Genomic DNA, 15,928 nt, shown 5'->3' on the forward strand with positions numbered 1-15,928 from the left:
CAGACTTGGTAATTAGGCTTAAATCATTAAGATCTTGGATGGATACAGTTATCAGCAATATACTTTCATATGAACAAGGTAATTTTGCATCTTATTGGTTGAGCATGTCAACAATTTATTGACTCTGTAGTAAAAGTCACACAGGTCATGTAGGCATTCAACACCGATTATTTCAGTAATGGGAGTCATTTACTGTTTTCAAAACATATGATGTTTTTCTATCATTGGATATTAGCATTTTCCTCGTATCAACTGTATTTTGGATTATATCATGATTGGTATATTAGATGTTCAAAATGGCGACATTAAATTTGTATAATTTCAGCACTATTTCTCCATGTTCTTCAATAGTGCAGAAACCTTTCGACTAATGGAACAGCTTGCCAACATGGCTATGAAACAGTAAGTGATTTAAAAGGATCAATATATTTGTGCAATATTTGACTTGCTTTTACTTTTCAAAAATATCTTACATTTTTTCTTACTATATTTGATTTATTTTATCATAGATCGATAAAAGAATATGGATGATATGTTGAAACCTTTTCAGAGTTACTGAAATCAGATTTACATGAAAATGACCTCTGAACTATGGTTGTTCTTTGTTCTGTCACCACAAATTATAAATATTTTGAAAATAGAACTTGTTCTTTTATGATTATAATTTTTTAATCATACAAAATAATTTTATGCCTCATTATAAATAGGGGATATAATGTCCATCACACGGAGGACAGATTTCTACTTGAAGTGTTAAAGTATGCAAATACATTGAAATGAAAAATGCATCACAGTCAATACACTCTTTTAGCAAATTAGTTCAAAGATAAACTTTTGAACATTGGTAGAAAATGCACTTAAATTTGATATAAAACTTTCTCATTAAAAGCAATGGGTAATGCTGTTTGCTGGATAAAGAGTTTAATGTATATTTATAATGAGATACTGAAATATATCAGTGTGAGAAAAATGATGTTGCCACAGTGGTAATGCCACTTTTATTGCCACAGTGGCTATATCACTTTTGGAACTACTTTTTCCCCATTTAATAAATATATCCGCTCTTATGTATGTTATTCAGATCTGTTCTTCCATATTTAGGCCTCTTTCATTTTTCTTCTTCTGCTGCTCTTTCTCTCTCTCTCTCTCTCTCTCTCTCTCTCTCTCTCTCTCTCTCTCCGTAAGGATGAATGATCTTACAAAGACTGTATGTAATAGTAAATTTTAAGCAATAAGGAGGATAAAGTATAAAAAAAAGTGCCTCTAAACAAAATCAAAACAACAAAAAGTAGCCTTAAGTTTGTAACTTAAAGAAAAATTAGTTTTCAGCATGAATCCTGAACATTATTAATGACTGACTACATGAACTGTTGCTGTTTGATATATTTTCACCCATACAGTTATCGTCAATGACAGATTCATTTTTAGGAATGTTTAAAAAATATAATACATAATAAAATTGTTTAAGTAGCAATTCTAACTCTCAACATAATCATAAATATTAATGAAAATGATGGAAACTGAGCATTGATAAGTATTGATTACAAACCAAAATTAAGTGGCTGCATCCATTCAAGTAGAGTATTAAAAAAGAAAATCTTCAGGGTTTCTTGAGTAGATATAAGAAGTATTTCACTCATGTATTATCACAAGTGACTATGCAATGTATCCTATTTTACTCCAGAAGTAGTTATACTGACTTTAAAAAAAAGATATCCTCGATTTCATTTGTAATGCTTTCATTAAATCGATGTATTAAAACAATAAATATAGAGGTCAGATGAATGGAATTAGACTGTAAATTGCCTCTAATCATGTATTAACAAATCCCAGTATAATGCTGTAAAAATTTGTATTGGCAGGTTGATTTCCGAAGGAGGAGGTTTTGAAGAAGACAAGACAATGTTTGCAAGAACAAAGTAAGTAAAACTTAATGTTTGTAAACCATAAACAGTGAGAAACATATATTAAGTATCTTTTAAGTTACAGTCAAACCCACTTATCTCGACCTCGGTTATCTCGACAACCCGCTTATGTCGAGCGTTTTGGTCCGGTCCCGAAAAAATTCTTCTTTGTTATGCTATTTTTTACCCGCTCATCTCGACCTCTGTTAAGTCGATAACCCGGTTATGTCGGGCATAAGTTTCGGTCCGAAGTAACATGTGGACCCGCTTAATTCGACGAAATGCAACTTTTTAACGTCAATCTCACAGAAATTGTACAAGAAATAGTCAGCAAAAGCGATCGATTTTCAGGCACAATTTTGGTCCGTTACGGCAGTAGTCACATGTTTATTTCATATTCTTTCTATTTTTGGTTCGTAAGAGTAGCTTAATCGATTAGTTTATTAAGAATATATCATGTTCACTACATAAAATATTCAAGGATTCACAAAGACATCTGGAATCATAATTGATACAAACTCGCATTGATGCCTGCGGGGTAAGTAGTCTACTCAACATTAACTTGCTTTAATAAATACTCTTTGTAACCCATGCTAGCGAAAGGAGTGTCATTTGCACTCACAGTCAATGTACATGTACATGTACATGTATTTTCAAAAACATTTATTGATCTTTATCTGCGAGATACTGTCATATATTAACCTGGATATAATACAATCTTGGTTATTTTGCACCTAACACCGCGTTATGCGTGAATGGCGGGTGCCTGAAAGCAATCGGTGGATGTTTCTCTCTCACTCTCTCGTTTGTGATTTTCTTTGATCCATTTTTCAATCTGATAACATATTCAAACCTCTGAGTACAACCAAACATGATTTGTTTTTCAATATTCACATCAATTATAAAAATGCGTCGTGTGTTATCTGACATAAGTGATGCACACTACAGTAATGGATGCATACGCTACATGTGATATAAGGAGTTCATAGATATATTTTTTCTTTAATAAATTACTTATGATGATAAAAAAGGAATAAATGATAACAACACCAGGTTAGTTCATTTAATTTTATTATCAATTAAGCGTTTTGTTTATTTTATTGTAACATGCAGTGGGAGGGGATTCCAGTAAACACCAGCAAGAGACAGGAGTAATGCTCAAGGACATTTTTAAAATTACCGGTTTTTATGAACCCGGATATCTCGGGACCCGGTTATGTCGACGATTTTTTTACACCCCCGACGTAATCGAGATAACCGGGTTTGACTGTATATAATAATTACAGTTGTTATGAATTGATGTTTTTTTTTATGTGATGGGATGTAAACTATCATTCATGCTCTGAATGTTTTTACACTTCTTGTGTACATTCTGTGGACTACTTCTGGGTTTCAGATTCCAGTATAGTTAAGGTCAAGCTTTGCTATGTCAACTCTATCACAGACAAAACAGGAACAATGCCCCCTCCCTCCACATCTCCCCTGTGACTTCACATCAGAATTGATCAGCTCCAGATAAATCACAGAGTAGAAGTTTAAACTGCAGCCACACAGTCATTCCTGCGCTCCAGCACTCAGCTTGTGGACAAACAAGGAATATGACAGGCTTTATGAGCTATTCCAGTTTCATATATTATTGCATTTATGCTCTCACAGTTTGTTTTAATCATCTGGTATGCATTGTCATTATCATGTAATGTAATGAGCAGTGGAGCTCTAAAAATGAACAGGATTTTGTTTTGAGATATAGAAATGCATATAAAGTGAGTACACTGAATGCTCAACATGTAGAGTATATTTACTCAATAAATATCACTGTCACTCTCATCAGCTGTTGTGTTATGATTCTGTAGAGCAAGGGCATCTTCGATAACAAAGAGTTGTTGATGCACTTGGTTCAACGTCAGTGATAAATAAAGGGATCATCAACTTTGGCTATTGAAGATATGGCTAGTACTCTGGTGCTATATGAAAGAATTCCACTGATATGATTACAGAATGGGGGACAATTAGAATTGTAAAGATTAATTGATCATGTTTGTGTAAATGTTACCTTATCACTTATGAACTTGAAGGACTCCATTTATTTTGTGAGTGATTAGGTAGGTTTTACAATTCAACAGTGTATCATGATCATTTTAATCCTATAATATATTTCTTGCCAGGTTGAGTTGTAGACAATATGTATTGTATATTGCTGACAAAAATGTCAATCATATTCATAAATTAATTCCAATGAAAAATATAGGATCCTATAATAGTTTGGAAGTTTTCAAGATCGTTTTCAAGTTAAAACTTTTTGTCTCCATTTCATATCTTAAAAAGTAGATTTTAATTTCTTTAGATTGATTTGTGTATTTAATTTACCAAGAATTTATGCTGAATCTTGAGATTATCAATAAAGGTTTGGCTTGTATAAATGTGGTAACCATTGGTTCACTTTTGTATTTACTGTGCATATGCTGCTGGCACATTAGGCCAGTTTAAATATCAAAATTAAAGTTATTTTTTACAGATGTAATTTATATGCTTGAATTTGTTCATGTGTTACGGTTTGGAACATCTGCAGTAGTGTTTTTCTCCAGGAATTAGTTACTCTATTAGAAAACCAGTTCAGCCTCAGATTAGTTCTGATATGTCTCCTCAACACCCGGAGGTTGTTTCTTCTTATCATACTTGACTCCCAAGTTGTCCCTGCAGTAACATCCCTTGATGAGCATTCACATCCACTCCATTAGTCACTGGTGATTGATGGGTTATAATGCTGGTTCCTTTATCCAAGTGGAGACCACTCTCTTCTGACTTCCACCGTAGTAGTCAGACATGTTAACACTTCTGCTGCTAAAACAAGCAAAAAAGACATGGCAAGCATCATTTTAGCTTACAGTGGCTAGATTTGCAAGATAGTGGATGTTCTGCCTAATTGGTTTCTTCTTTAATACTTTCAGCTCTATCAAGATTTTAATTAATTTGAACTGTTTCAGGAGAAGGACACCCAGGAAAGTGTCAACCCTTAAGAGAGATCTTGATGCCAGAAGTCGAAGTGATGCATACAGGTGACTGTCAGTCAATACCTACCATGAGAATAAAAAATAACATTGTATACATTTATGTACATGATTTGACTCAATTATTGACTTTAGCTTTTTGGTTGTTACAAGGATTTATCATTGTAAGTGGCATCAGTATATAGAATTTTACTGGGGTTGATAAATATCACAACCAAGATCAAAAGTAAATGGCTTTACTGTATGTCTTTTTAATTTCTGATATTCTTTTGCCTTAATGATAACAAGATAACACTTGATAAGTTTTTAGTTATTCATAAAGAATATTAAAAGTGCACAAGAGGTGGACTTGGTAAATTCATTTGGTAAAATACTAATGTAACAATTGTACTGAGGTATACATAATATTACCATTAAATAATGGAATGGGATCCATGATATAACATCACTTTTAAAAGAAACTGCATGATCCGGAAGCTCCTTATGAGGGTTTGCTCCAGTGGCCTAGTGGTTAGAGTGTCTACCTCAGATGGGACAGGTCAGGATAATGTGACTTGTTGGGACATCATGCTACATGTCTGCAGCATGCTGAATGGTGCCCCAGTGCTAGACATCACTATAAACTGCCACAGTGTAGACATTTTGACTGAAATATTTTTAAAGCTACGTTAAAAATCCAGATCACACACACACTTTATGAGAGAACTGGAGGAATAGTGACATATCTGTGAAATTAAATAACATTTTGACTGAAATATTTTTAAAGCTACGTTAAAAATCCAAATCACACACACACTTTATGAGAGAATTGGAGGAATAGTGACATATCTGTGAAATTCAATAACAGTAAAGTTCAAACCATGAAGTCAGTAGCAGCACAAAGCACTAAAAATTAGTAAATTTACTGTAATTTTATGATTAAGATAAACATGTCACGTAGAAAATAAACGTTATACCAATAAAAACTTGAAACTTGCAGGTCCACGTTTAATCTGCCTTTGACAGAGAAGTTAGATGGAGACATAGATTGTGTATTGCTAACTCCGTACAATAAACAGCATGTATATGCCAGAATGTACCTTTCTGAGAACTATGTCTGCATTGCTTCGAGGGTGAGTAAACACTCAGGTACAGGTTGAAGTTATCTTGTGGTCTATACTTTTATAACTGCTGTATATGGTATAGGAACTGTATGTAGCTTAAATGTTACATTTTTTTGTAGTATATGAGTACTGTTTATATTTGGCTAGATTGCGGACAGAGTCATTTTAAGACTTGTGTTTCATTGTTCCATGATCTATGCTTTTCCATGTTTTCAAGATTAAGTTTCTGGGTCAGGCTTTCTGTTGAGGTCATTATCTCCATCAAACACATTACATGATCACATTACATTTGCATAACTTTCTCTGCTACCTCCGAATCAAGCCCTCCCATAAAGACAAAAGACATTTTTCCGTGTTCTCTGTGTGTGTTATATATATATATATATATATATATATATATATATATATATATATATATATATATACATACATACATACATACATACATACATATATATATATATATATATATATATATATATATATATATATATATATATATATATATGACCCTGCTATAGCACACTCCAATATAACATGAATTTGGATGTAACATGGTTGCAGCATGGCTCTTGAAATTTTATACACATGTATTTTTCACGCACACAAAAAAAAATCTTTCTTAAAAGTACGAAAATAACAAAAAGTTTATTATCTTTTTGGAGAAGAGATCAAGCATGAATAATACAAGACAGTTGTGGCATGGCTTCTGATATTTTATATGTATTTTTCTCTCACACAAAATAATAGTTTTTTTCTTCGTAAAAGTCCAAAAAATAAAGTGTAAAAAGTTTATTATAGGATATCATAGGGCTTCACCAATGTCACAAACTGCAATTTTATTTTCCTTATTGGCTGCAAAATATACCATCTGGTGATTTTTTATTATTATTGGCAACATTGTTGGCTGTTTAAACTTGTATATACAACCATTGGTTTGGAGTGGAGAAATTCCGAGGCCCCATGAAAGGAAGCTGCAAACTTGATATAAAATGCACTGAAATTTATCTGCTGTTACATAAACAATTTCTTTGTCCATATTGACAAACCGTCTTAACAGTGCAGTGTTATATCAGAATCGGCTTATGTTGACATCAAGCATGAGTACTGTATGTTGTGAGATATTCACTTTTTTTGTTCTTGACATTTCTGGTAGTGGAGATCAACCGATTGAGGCATTGTCTTGTAATCTGTCTTTCATCGGATTTTTGGCTGCTCTCTAGTAATTAATACATTTACACAGACTGACATTTGTATGTGGATGGTAAGTAAAATTCCTCTTCTTTCCACTCAGAATTAAATTCTTCAGAACATTCATTTTCTGTAATAATACTATCATCAGACCAGAACACCTGCATCTCTATTGTCCGTTGACCCTTTGCTAAATTTCTGATGCATGCATGGAAGGCAGCATCACACTGCTACAACAAATGTAAATTTTTATAAAAAAAATCTCACTTATAGGTTTATTCAGTTGGGAGGGAAGAACAGTAACTAGTCCAATGGATGGCCAATTCCTTTTTAAAATTGTACCCAGATAAAATAGTTTGCTGAAATTTCAAAGGAAACATTACCTTTAAAGCACCAATTGTTATGAAAACGTGCTCAGCAAATGGAAACAAAATCAATCTCAATCATGCAATACAATTATTTGATGTTGCCGCCACAATAAGAAATGGGCATTTGTTTGGTTCTCATTTGTGTGTGGATGATAAGTAAAATTCCTCTTCTTTCCACTCAGAATTAAATCCTTCAGAACACCCACATTTTCTGTACTAATCCTTGTCATCAGACTAGAACACCTGCATCTCTATCATCCGTTGACCCTTTGTTAAATTTCTGATGCATGAGTGGAAGACAGCATCACTCCACTACCACAAATGTAAAAAAAATTAATAAATTACATGTTGGTCTATTCAATAGGCAGGAAGGAACTGTAACTACACTCGACCAAACGACAGCTAATTCCTTTTTTAAAAATGTACCCAGATAAAATAGTTTGCTAAAATTTCAAAGAAAACAATACCTTTGAAGCAATGACTATTATGAAAACGTACTAAGCGAATGGAAAAAAAATCATTCTCAATCATTCAATAGCTGGCTTTTAGTGGTGACTTTAATAATGCATGCACCTTTCATCAAAGAAAGCCGACTACAATTTGCAATAAAAACAATGAACTTTTCTTCAAAGAAGGCAGTACCAAACTTAAAAGCAATGGAATCTGATGGATTTTTTCATTTTCCAACATGACTGGAACACATTTACTGTGCCGTGAAAGTTTCCTTTTTGCAGGGAAACAGTTTGTGCTTATGAACGCTACCAACTGCAGCTTAAAACGCAAGCTAACTTTTACCTACTTGGGACGTACTGAAAACTAAATGTGCTTCATCATTCGTTACATGATTGTGCTATGTTTATCCACTGAATTCAGACCTATATGACCTGTCACAAAATTATTGAATATTTTAAATCTGTGCGAGCATTTTTTCGATGGAATTACTTGTATTGTGGATTGAATGCATATGATGAGATTCACGGGTAAGTACACAGCGTTGATATTCTATTCATGCTATACATAAGACATGTACATGTATATATAAACAGTGTACACGTATATGTACCAATCCGTGGTTCGCTAAATAAAGTAAAATATTATATATGTCTTCCCTGTTTTCACTACCGGTGTATTTCCCATTTAATATGCATCGATTTAAGATGGTAACTGTGCCAATGAAGCATGTATTTTACTGCCCGCATTTATTACCTACACACACACATGCACACTGCAAATCTTTTTGGGTACATGCAACATTTTCTTCAGCTAACTGACCTAGTTGCTTTTAACATGGTTCAGTCTATAACACGGTCGGGTTCTATGTCTCCGAACTACTGTGTTGTAGCAGGGTCACACTGTATTTCAGCACCCATTTGACAATGGAGAACTTCTTTCTCTTTTGAAAACAAGAAGTTTGACCCTATCACATTTAAGGGGTACTGTTTCATTATCTCAGACACATTCAGACATCATGGAAGAGATGGTTTGGTTGCAACAAGGTGAACTCCGACTTGTGGTCCAATTTTGACATATCCAGACCATGCTGATAAATATTATTTCCAGTGGAATCAATCTTGGGGTTTTGATGTGGCCAAACTATTGTACACAACATTTTGTGATAATGCTAACTTCAGTATGCTGAGTGAGTGATCTACAACTTTTTAGATCCAAACTACACGCAGTACCATTCTAATGGTTCAGTCATTCTAATAATACAACCTGGTTTCTTCCTAAGAACAGCTTAACACGGACAATATCTGCATCAACTGTAAAGAATATTCCTCCCACTGAAGACAGGAATGCAAGACTTAACACCATATGTGCTAGCTGCTTGGTTAAAGTTATTAAGTCAGTGTATATAGTGGCATGCCTAGACTCTAGCTTCCATTTTCCTGACATGGCATCAGTAAAGAGAGAACTGAATCTTTGGTTAGTGGTTCATGTACAGACTGGCAAACCTGGTAAACCTTTGATAGTAAGAGAATAATCAAGTGTGGTATCCCACCAGGATCTTCCATGCACATGTATATACAAATTTTCTCTTGTTTTGCTTAACTAAAATTAGAAGTTCATCTTTATAGTTGAGCAGTCTTGCTCTTACTGCTTGACACAAGTAGATGTAGGATTCTCAGCATTTCCTGATAAAGGTGTTAGATGTTGGATTCTCAGCATTTCCTGATAAAGGTGTTAGATGTAGGATTGTAAGCATTTCCTGATAAAGGTGTTAGATGTAGGATTCTCAGCATTTCCTGATACAGGTGTTAGATGTTGGATTCTCAGCATTTCCTGATAAAGGCGTTAGATGTAGGATTGTAAGCATTTCCTGATAAAGGTGTTAGATGTAGGATTCTCAGCATTTCCTGATAAAGGTGTTAGATGTAGGATTCTCAGCATTTCCTGATACAGGTGTTATGTGTAGAATTCTCAGCATTACCTGATACAGGTGTTAGATATAGGATTCTCAGCATTTCCTGATAAAGGTGTTTATCATCTTTCTGCTAGGGCTGGATTCAAAGGTAGCAGAGAAAAGTTGCGCTAATGTAATGTGATCAGATAAGTAGTATTAGAGAAACATACTTTACTAGAACATTTGCTTTCTCAGACTTATTACTTGTAAAGTTACATATGTTGGTATTTAAATGTTTCTTATGGACTAATACACCTTTTATTAAAACCTGGGTTCCAGTTTATGTTGCATAATAACAGCATAACCATTAACTACCATGAAAGTAGGAAGGATAGGCTATGAAGAATACTGTAGAATTGTTTTATTTACAATTTTTTATAATTGGGTTAGAAATATATTGTGAGATTACATGCTTATTCTTTGACAATAAATAGATTTGATGGTACAAGTAAAAATAGGGAGGTGATAGAATTTATAGAGATAGGTAGGAATTTTGAGAATGTACTGAAAATGTTTAGTTAAGGGAATAAAATTATATGAAAAATATGGTATCTAATGTCAAATGCATCCATATGTAGTGTAATAATAACTTGCAAGCTTTTTTGATGTATGTTGAATTTTTCCATTTGTTGCAGAAAGAGAGAATGAAATAATAGAGTGATTGGTAGAATGGTAGAATTCATGGTAAAATAGTTTATACATTATGTATTATTTTTCTTTGAAATGTTGTAAATGTTTCAGATATCTATAATCCAGTGACCAGCTCTATTAAAGGCTTGGAGTACAGGCCTCAGTAAATTTATTTAACATTGTTGTATAGTAAATGGGTACTAATGGATAAAGAAAATACTATATGATTATAAGAATTCTGTAATTCTTTGTTCTGTTATATAACAATCAATCATATTATTGCTTGAGAATTATGATATATTGTGACCAAAAAATGTGTTTCACTGTGGATGTAAAATAACTGAGCTTATTTAATTCTAATCTCTGGAATTCAGGTAAAGGGCCTTGTCAAAGTGATATTACCAATGAGAGATATCCAGGTGGTGGAAAAAGTGGAAAACTCAGTTGGAGCCAATGTTTTCACCAATGCCATTGTGATCACCACAAAGGGAAAGGTTTGTATTATTTACATAATATGTGTGAGTGGGATGGCAGATACATGGACAATGATAAAAAGTCTTGGTAGAGAAACCCAGGACACCATAGGACCTGAGGTTTTTTCCTCCCTCAATGTACCTTGAGTTCCCACACTGCCATGCAGATTGAATCAAACGAGAGTATTATGTAGCCAGTTTATCTCTGATCACAGCTATCTTTCAAATTTTGGTAATATCAGCTCTTTTTCTCTCCCCTTCTCACAATAGATTTACTTGTTTGGCTCTTTTCCATCCAGGGTTTCATTTAGAAAAACAAAAAGAAATTAAAAGAAGTTTATGAATTCACAAATCAGTGTTTTACTTGCTTGCATCCAGTGAGCTAAACTTTGAGCATATCCTAAGCTGGGAACCAACAAGGGAAAAATCATTTGAGTATGCTGACATCATAGAACAAGTTTCAAATCATGTATGCTTTTAAAATTATTCAAACTTACATAAATGTTATCTGCTGAAATAAATGAATATACAGTCAAACCTATCAGTAGTGGCCACCCATGGGCAAAGGCAAAACTGGCCTTTATACTCAGGTTCATCTTTAAAAATTGGTGTTTGGGATATATTTGCTGATTATTATTATTATTACTATTATTATTATTATCATTATTATTATTATTATTATTATTATTATTATTATTATTTGATCAAGATTGATTTATGAGCTCTTTTCAGTAATATTATGCAATATGTGTACACATTATTTTTTCCCAAATTTATGTCCTATACAGGATGGCTAAGATGACTGTATCTTGCACACTTTAATCCATCCTAAAACTTAAATCATCACTGGCTTCAAATAATCACTGATCCTAATGATTTTTGTGCACTATGACTAAACACTACTTTAACTACTGACTGACATATGACTGTAAAACAGATGACTGACTGGCCAGTCATTCAGCTTGTATAAGATTCACATCTAGACAGCTGTTCTTACTTTTAAAATAACATCTGGATTTTCTGTTTTCTCAACTCACAGAGATCAAGAGACAGTCATTTTCAGTGAGAAGCTTGTGATGAATGGGAAATGAAAAGAAGCCATATATGGCTATTCGTTTGTGACCCATGATCTGAAACTTTGCCAGCTTTTACAGTCAAGTTTTAAATACTGAATGACCTCTGATCCTAATGAAAAGCGATGTAACTCATATCTGATCTTAATGATGAACATTTTTCTTTAGAGATAGCTTTAATTCACATGCATATAGATGAAGATATCGACCTATATCTGTCACACTGGTACATAAAGGCAGTTTCTATTTCTACTGTGATAACACAGCTACTTTACTCACTATCCAGCAAACAAATTGCTTCATCCTCCTCCTCAATAATAAAAACTGTCTCTTTTTCGAATTTGAAATATTGACACTTTTCAGTTATACTGTCATAATGACAGAGTACGGGTGCAAGGGAGGTAAGAAATATTTGTACATTGATTCAAATAATATTCCTTTATCTAAACAAAGCCTTCTCTGGTGCATATCTAAAGTGACCGCTTAAGGCAGTTAGATACCACTTTGTTGTTAGGAAAAAGCTGGCAACTGACCACTTAAGGCAGGTGACTGTTATGGTCAGGACAATTGTATTAGAAATCTGCTTGAGATAAATTAGACAGTTGTTGTGAACAAATATCCTGTTTTACATTTACTGCTACAGATGTTGATTAGCTGGTAACCTGTGTTTGAAGAATTTCATTCATTTTCTAATTTTCATTTCCTGATAGACATATACTGATAAGTATTTTTCCTTGATTTATTCTGTATTTGTGCAGTTTATTTGTGTACTTGCCACTTAAAGGCAATTGTATACAAATTTTTAAAGTTACCTTTACTTGTTAATGATCAAAAGAGTTTATGCAGTGGTCTTTTGTACTTTGTATGGTGTCTGTAATCCTTTTTCTGTTATCACAAGTTATTACTACTCCACCTAAACTTCTGAGTTAATTTCCATGAAACTTAATAATTCATTCGTTCCATTGTTAAGTTGGTCCTAAATGAAAATGGTGCCCCAAAGACATTTAGTATGGCTGCCGCAGGAGTCATTATTATCACTTTTAATCCATAATTGCCAACTTAAAAATGTTATCCCTCCCTCTTTCTGGATAGATGTTCTTATTTACATGGGTTGCGACTAAAAGAGTTCATATGGTGCCTCGTTGATCCTAAATAAAAATGGCGATGGTGTGACAGTCTGTATTGCCACCAATGCATCCATGTTGAAATTCTTATTATTGCTATTCCTCTGGAATCAATGGTTGTATTGACATGGGGTTTATTGGAAGACATCATATAATATCTTGTTGAACCTAAATAAAAGTGGTACCTTATTGACATCCAGTATGATTGCTGTAGCAGCCATCATGATAATCTTGTTATTGCTACTTGTCCTTAATGGATGATTGCATTGATAGGGGGTATTCACTAACAACTTCTAATGATGACCTTTGGTCTGTTAGATGTCCTGATGTATTGTAATGCACCATTGCCACCTCGAAAATTGCTACTTTTCTTGCATGAACAGTCAAAGGTCATGATAACGATTGATGTACTGCACTTACATTCATCTTGTGAACATGTTGACATAAACAAGCTTTTCTTATCAACTTTGGTGTGTTGTTTCTCAAGATTATCAGAAATAGTGTCAAAACTCAGCAGAAAAAAAGAAAATGGACTTATCTGGATTCCTGACAATACTTTTTGGACAATAGGGTGACAGACCCTTTAACGGACTCTTATTTCATTTGTATTTCCAAACAAACTTGAGCTGATGTACTTTGTGGGGGGGGGGGACTATTGATAATAATGCAATTTGTTTTTGTACTTGCCACTTAAAAGTCAATTTATAACAAAATTTGTGAATGAAAACCAACAGCATCATAACAAAAGAACAAGTTTTTGCATAAAAGTTATGTCATATCACTTTTCAGCTTAATTTTTCCAGACAGGTCCATTAAGTAAATGCACATTTTATTTGTGCTCTTTCCATTGCAGATGAACTTCATGTTCTCCCAGTTCAATGAAAGAGATTTAATTCTGGAAAAAATTTCAGACTGTCTTTCACGGCAGAATGTTCCCACTAGGTAAGTATATAACTGTTTTCCTTTTTTCCTTGCGATGTCAGATTATAATAAGGTGTTGTGTGCTACATGCATTCCCATATTCATTAAGGTTTACACATAATGATTTAAGATAAAAACAGTAAATGCATGGATAAATCAGCAAGAATGAGCAAATCATTTATAGTTATGGGTACCATTTATAGTGTTTTTCCAAATCATTTATAGTTTTTTTCTATACCACAACTTGTTGATTTAGTGTACTGGAAGTCTTGATACAGGAAGCTGTCAGGACTTGGATTTAGTTTTGAAAGGAGTTGTGTAACAAGCTATGGAAGTTAGATAGATAAAATAAATTGAAAAGTGCAAAATTAATGTGTTATATCATGTGCTCTTTCGACTTTGTAGAAAATGTGAGGAATCCTGTGATCTTCCATCTGATCCTGTTACATGTTTATGAAAATATGGGGAATAATGCAATCCTCTTCATCTGTCCCTGTTGTATGTATTTGGAAACATGGGGAATCATGTGATCCTCTTCATCTGTGCTTAATATATCTATATGAAAATATTGGGAATCATGTGATCCTCTTCATCTGTCCCTGTTACATGTATATGAAAACATGGGGAATCATGTGATCTTCATCTGTCCCTGTTACATGTATATGAAAACATGGGGAATCATGTGATCCTCTTCATATGTGCCTGTTACATATATATGAAAACATGGGGAATCATGTGATTCTCTTCATCTGTGCTCGCAGGTGTTCCACCCCTGCACAGACCATCATCTTCTTCATACTTGGCTCTTGTCAAGACATCTTTGTGAGAGAAAGAATTTAAAGCTTCTATGGTGAGGATAATCTTGTGAGCAAGAAGGTCCTGCACTCTGAAGGCTTATAAGGGAAAGTGGTGTATTTTCAGGGAATAGAGCCAAGTCAGTAAACATTGTCCCTTTGAATGTCTCAATCCATCAACTAGCAGATTTTTTGTCTGACTCTACAAGGAGAAAGAGTTGGCCCCAGTTACCATCATAGGCTACCACTCCATGATATCTGACACATTCTGGCATTATGGCAGAAGGGATAACAGTCAGGAAGAAGATCTGTTATATTTATTTTGATTTGAAATTACCAAAATCTCTTATTCTGATTCCCTCAGTCTCCCAAAATGTGATGGTTGAAGACTTCATCTGATTGGCTGATACAATTAGCGATTATGATAATATCATAGTACACCAAAACGTGACCGCTAAACAGTTGCTCTCATATGTTCACCTAGGACAGTGGAGATTTGATTTTAATCAGATTGTAGTCAGTATTATCCCGATGTGCAGTTAAACCATAATTCATATAACGCATCTGATGTACATATTTTTGTCAGTTCTGGTTAATTTTGGTCGTTTTTGTTTTTCAAACTAGATGTAGTCTTCCAAGGTATTGCAAATGATGTGTGCGAACAGTGTTTATTAGTACATATGACAGGCATTCAGTCTGTGACATGCGCTTTATGCCAACTGTGTTTATTAGTACATATGACAGGCATTCAGTCCATGGCATATGCTGTGTGCCAACTGTGTTTATTAGTACATATGATAGGCAGTCAATGGCAAGTGCTGTTGATGAAGTTCAGAGAGACATTTCAAAGTACTATCTTGTGGAATTAATCAGTACAGACATTAATTGTCTTGGCTCCAGCAGTTTATGAGTTTATAGAGTATATGAAGATATAG

The 15,928-nt window shown here is 33.9% G+C and overlaps 1 protein-coding gene across 1 annotated transcript in view; it reads left to right on the forward strand.

Annotated features, from left to right (window-relative positions):
• The window catches only part of LOC149785308 (TBC1 domain family member 9-like), a 113,886-nt gene that overhangs the window by 18,750 nt on the left and 79,208 nt on the right, over positions 1–15,928 (forward strand). Inside the window, exons 9-14 of the mRNA XM_089979198.1 lie at positions 326–402; positions 1,863–1,919; positions 4,889–4,960; positions 5,892–6,024; positions 10,983–11,102; positions 14,132–14,220. Of these exons, the coding sequence (XP_089835324.1) occupies positions 326–402; positions 1,863–1,919; positions 4,889–4,960; positions 5,892–6,024; positions 10,983–11,102; positions 14,132–14,220 (548 nt within the window). The remainder of the gene's footprint in view (positions 1–325; positions 403–1,862; positions 1,920–4,888; positions 4,961–5,891; positions 6,025–10,982; positions 11,103–14,131; positions 14,221–15,928) is intronic.

Source organism: Sinohyriopsis cumingii, chromosome 13 (assembly GCF_028554795.1).
Source record: "Sinohyriopsis cumingii isolate HCF-2022 chromosome 13, ASM2855479v2, whole genome shotgun sequence".
NCBI lineage: Eukaryota > Metazoa > Mollusca > Bivalvia > Unionida > Unionidae > Sinohyriopsis > Sinohyriopsis cumingii.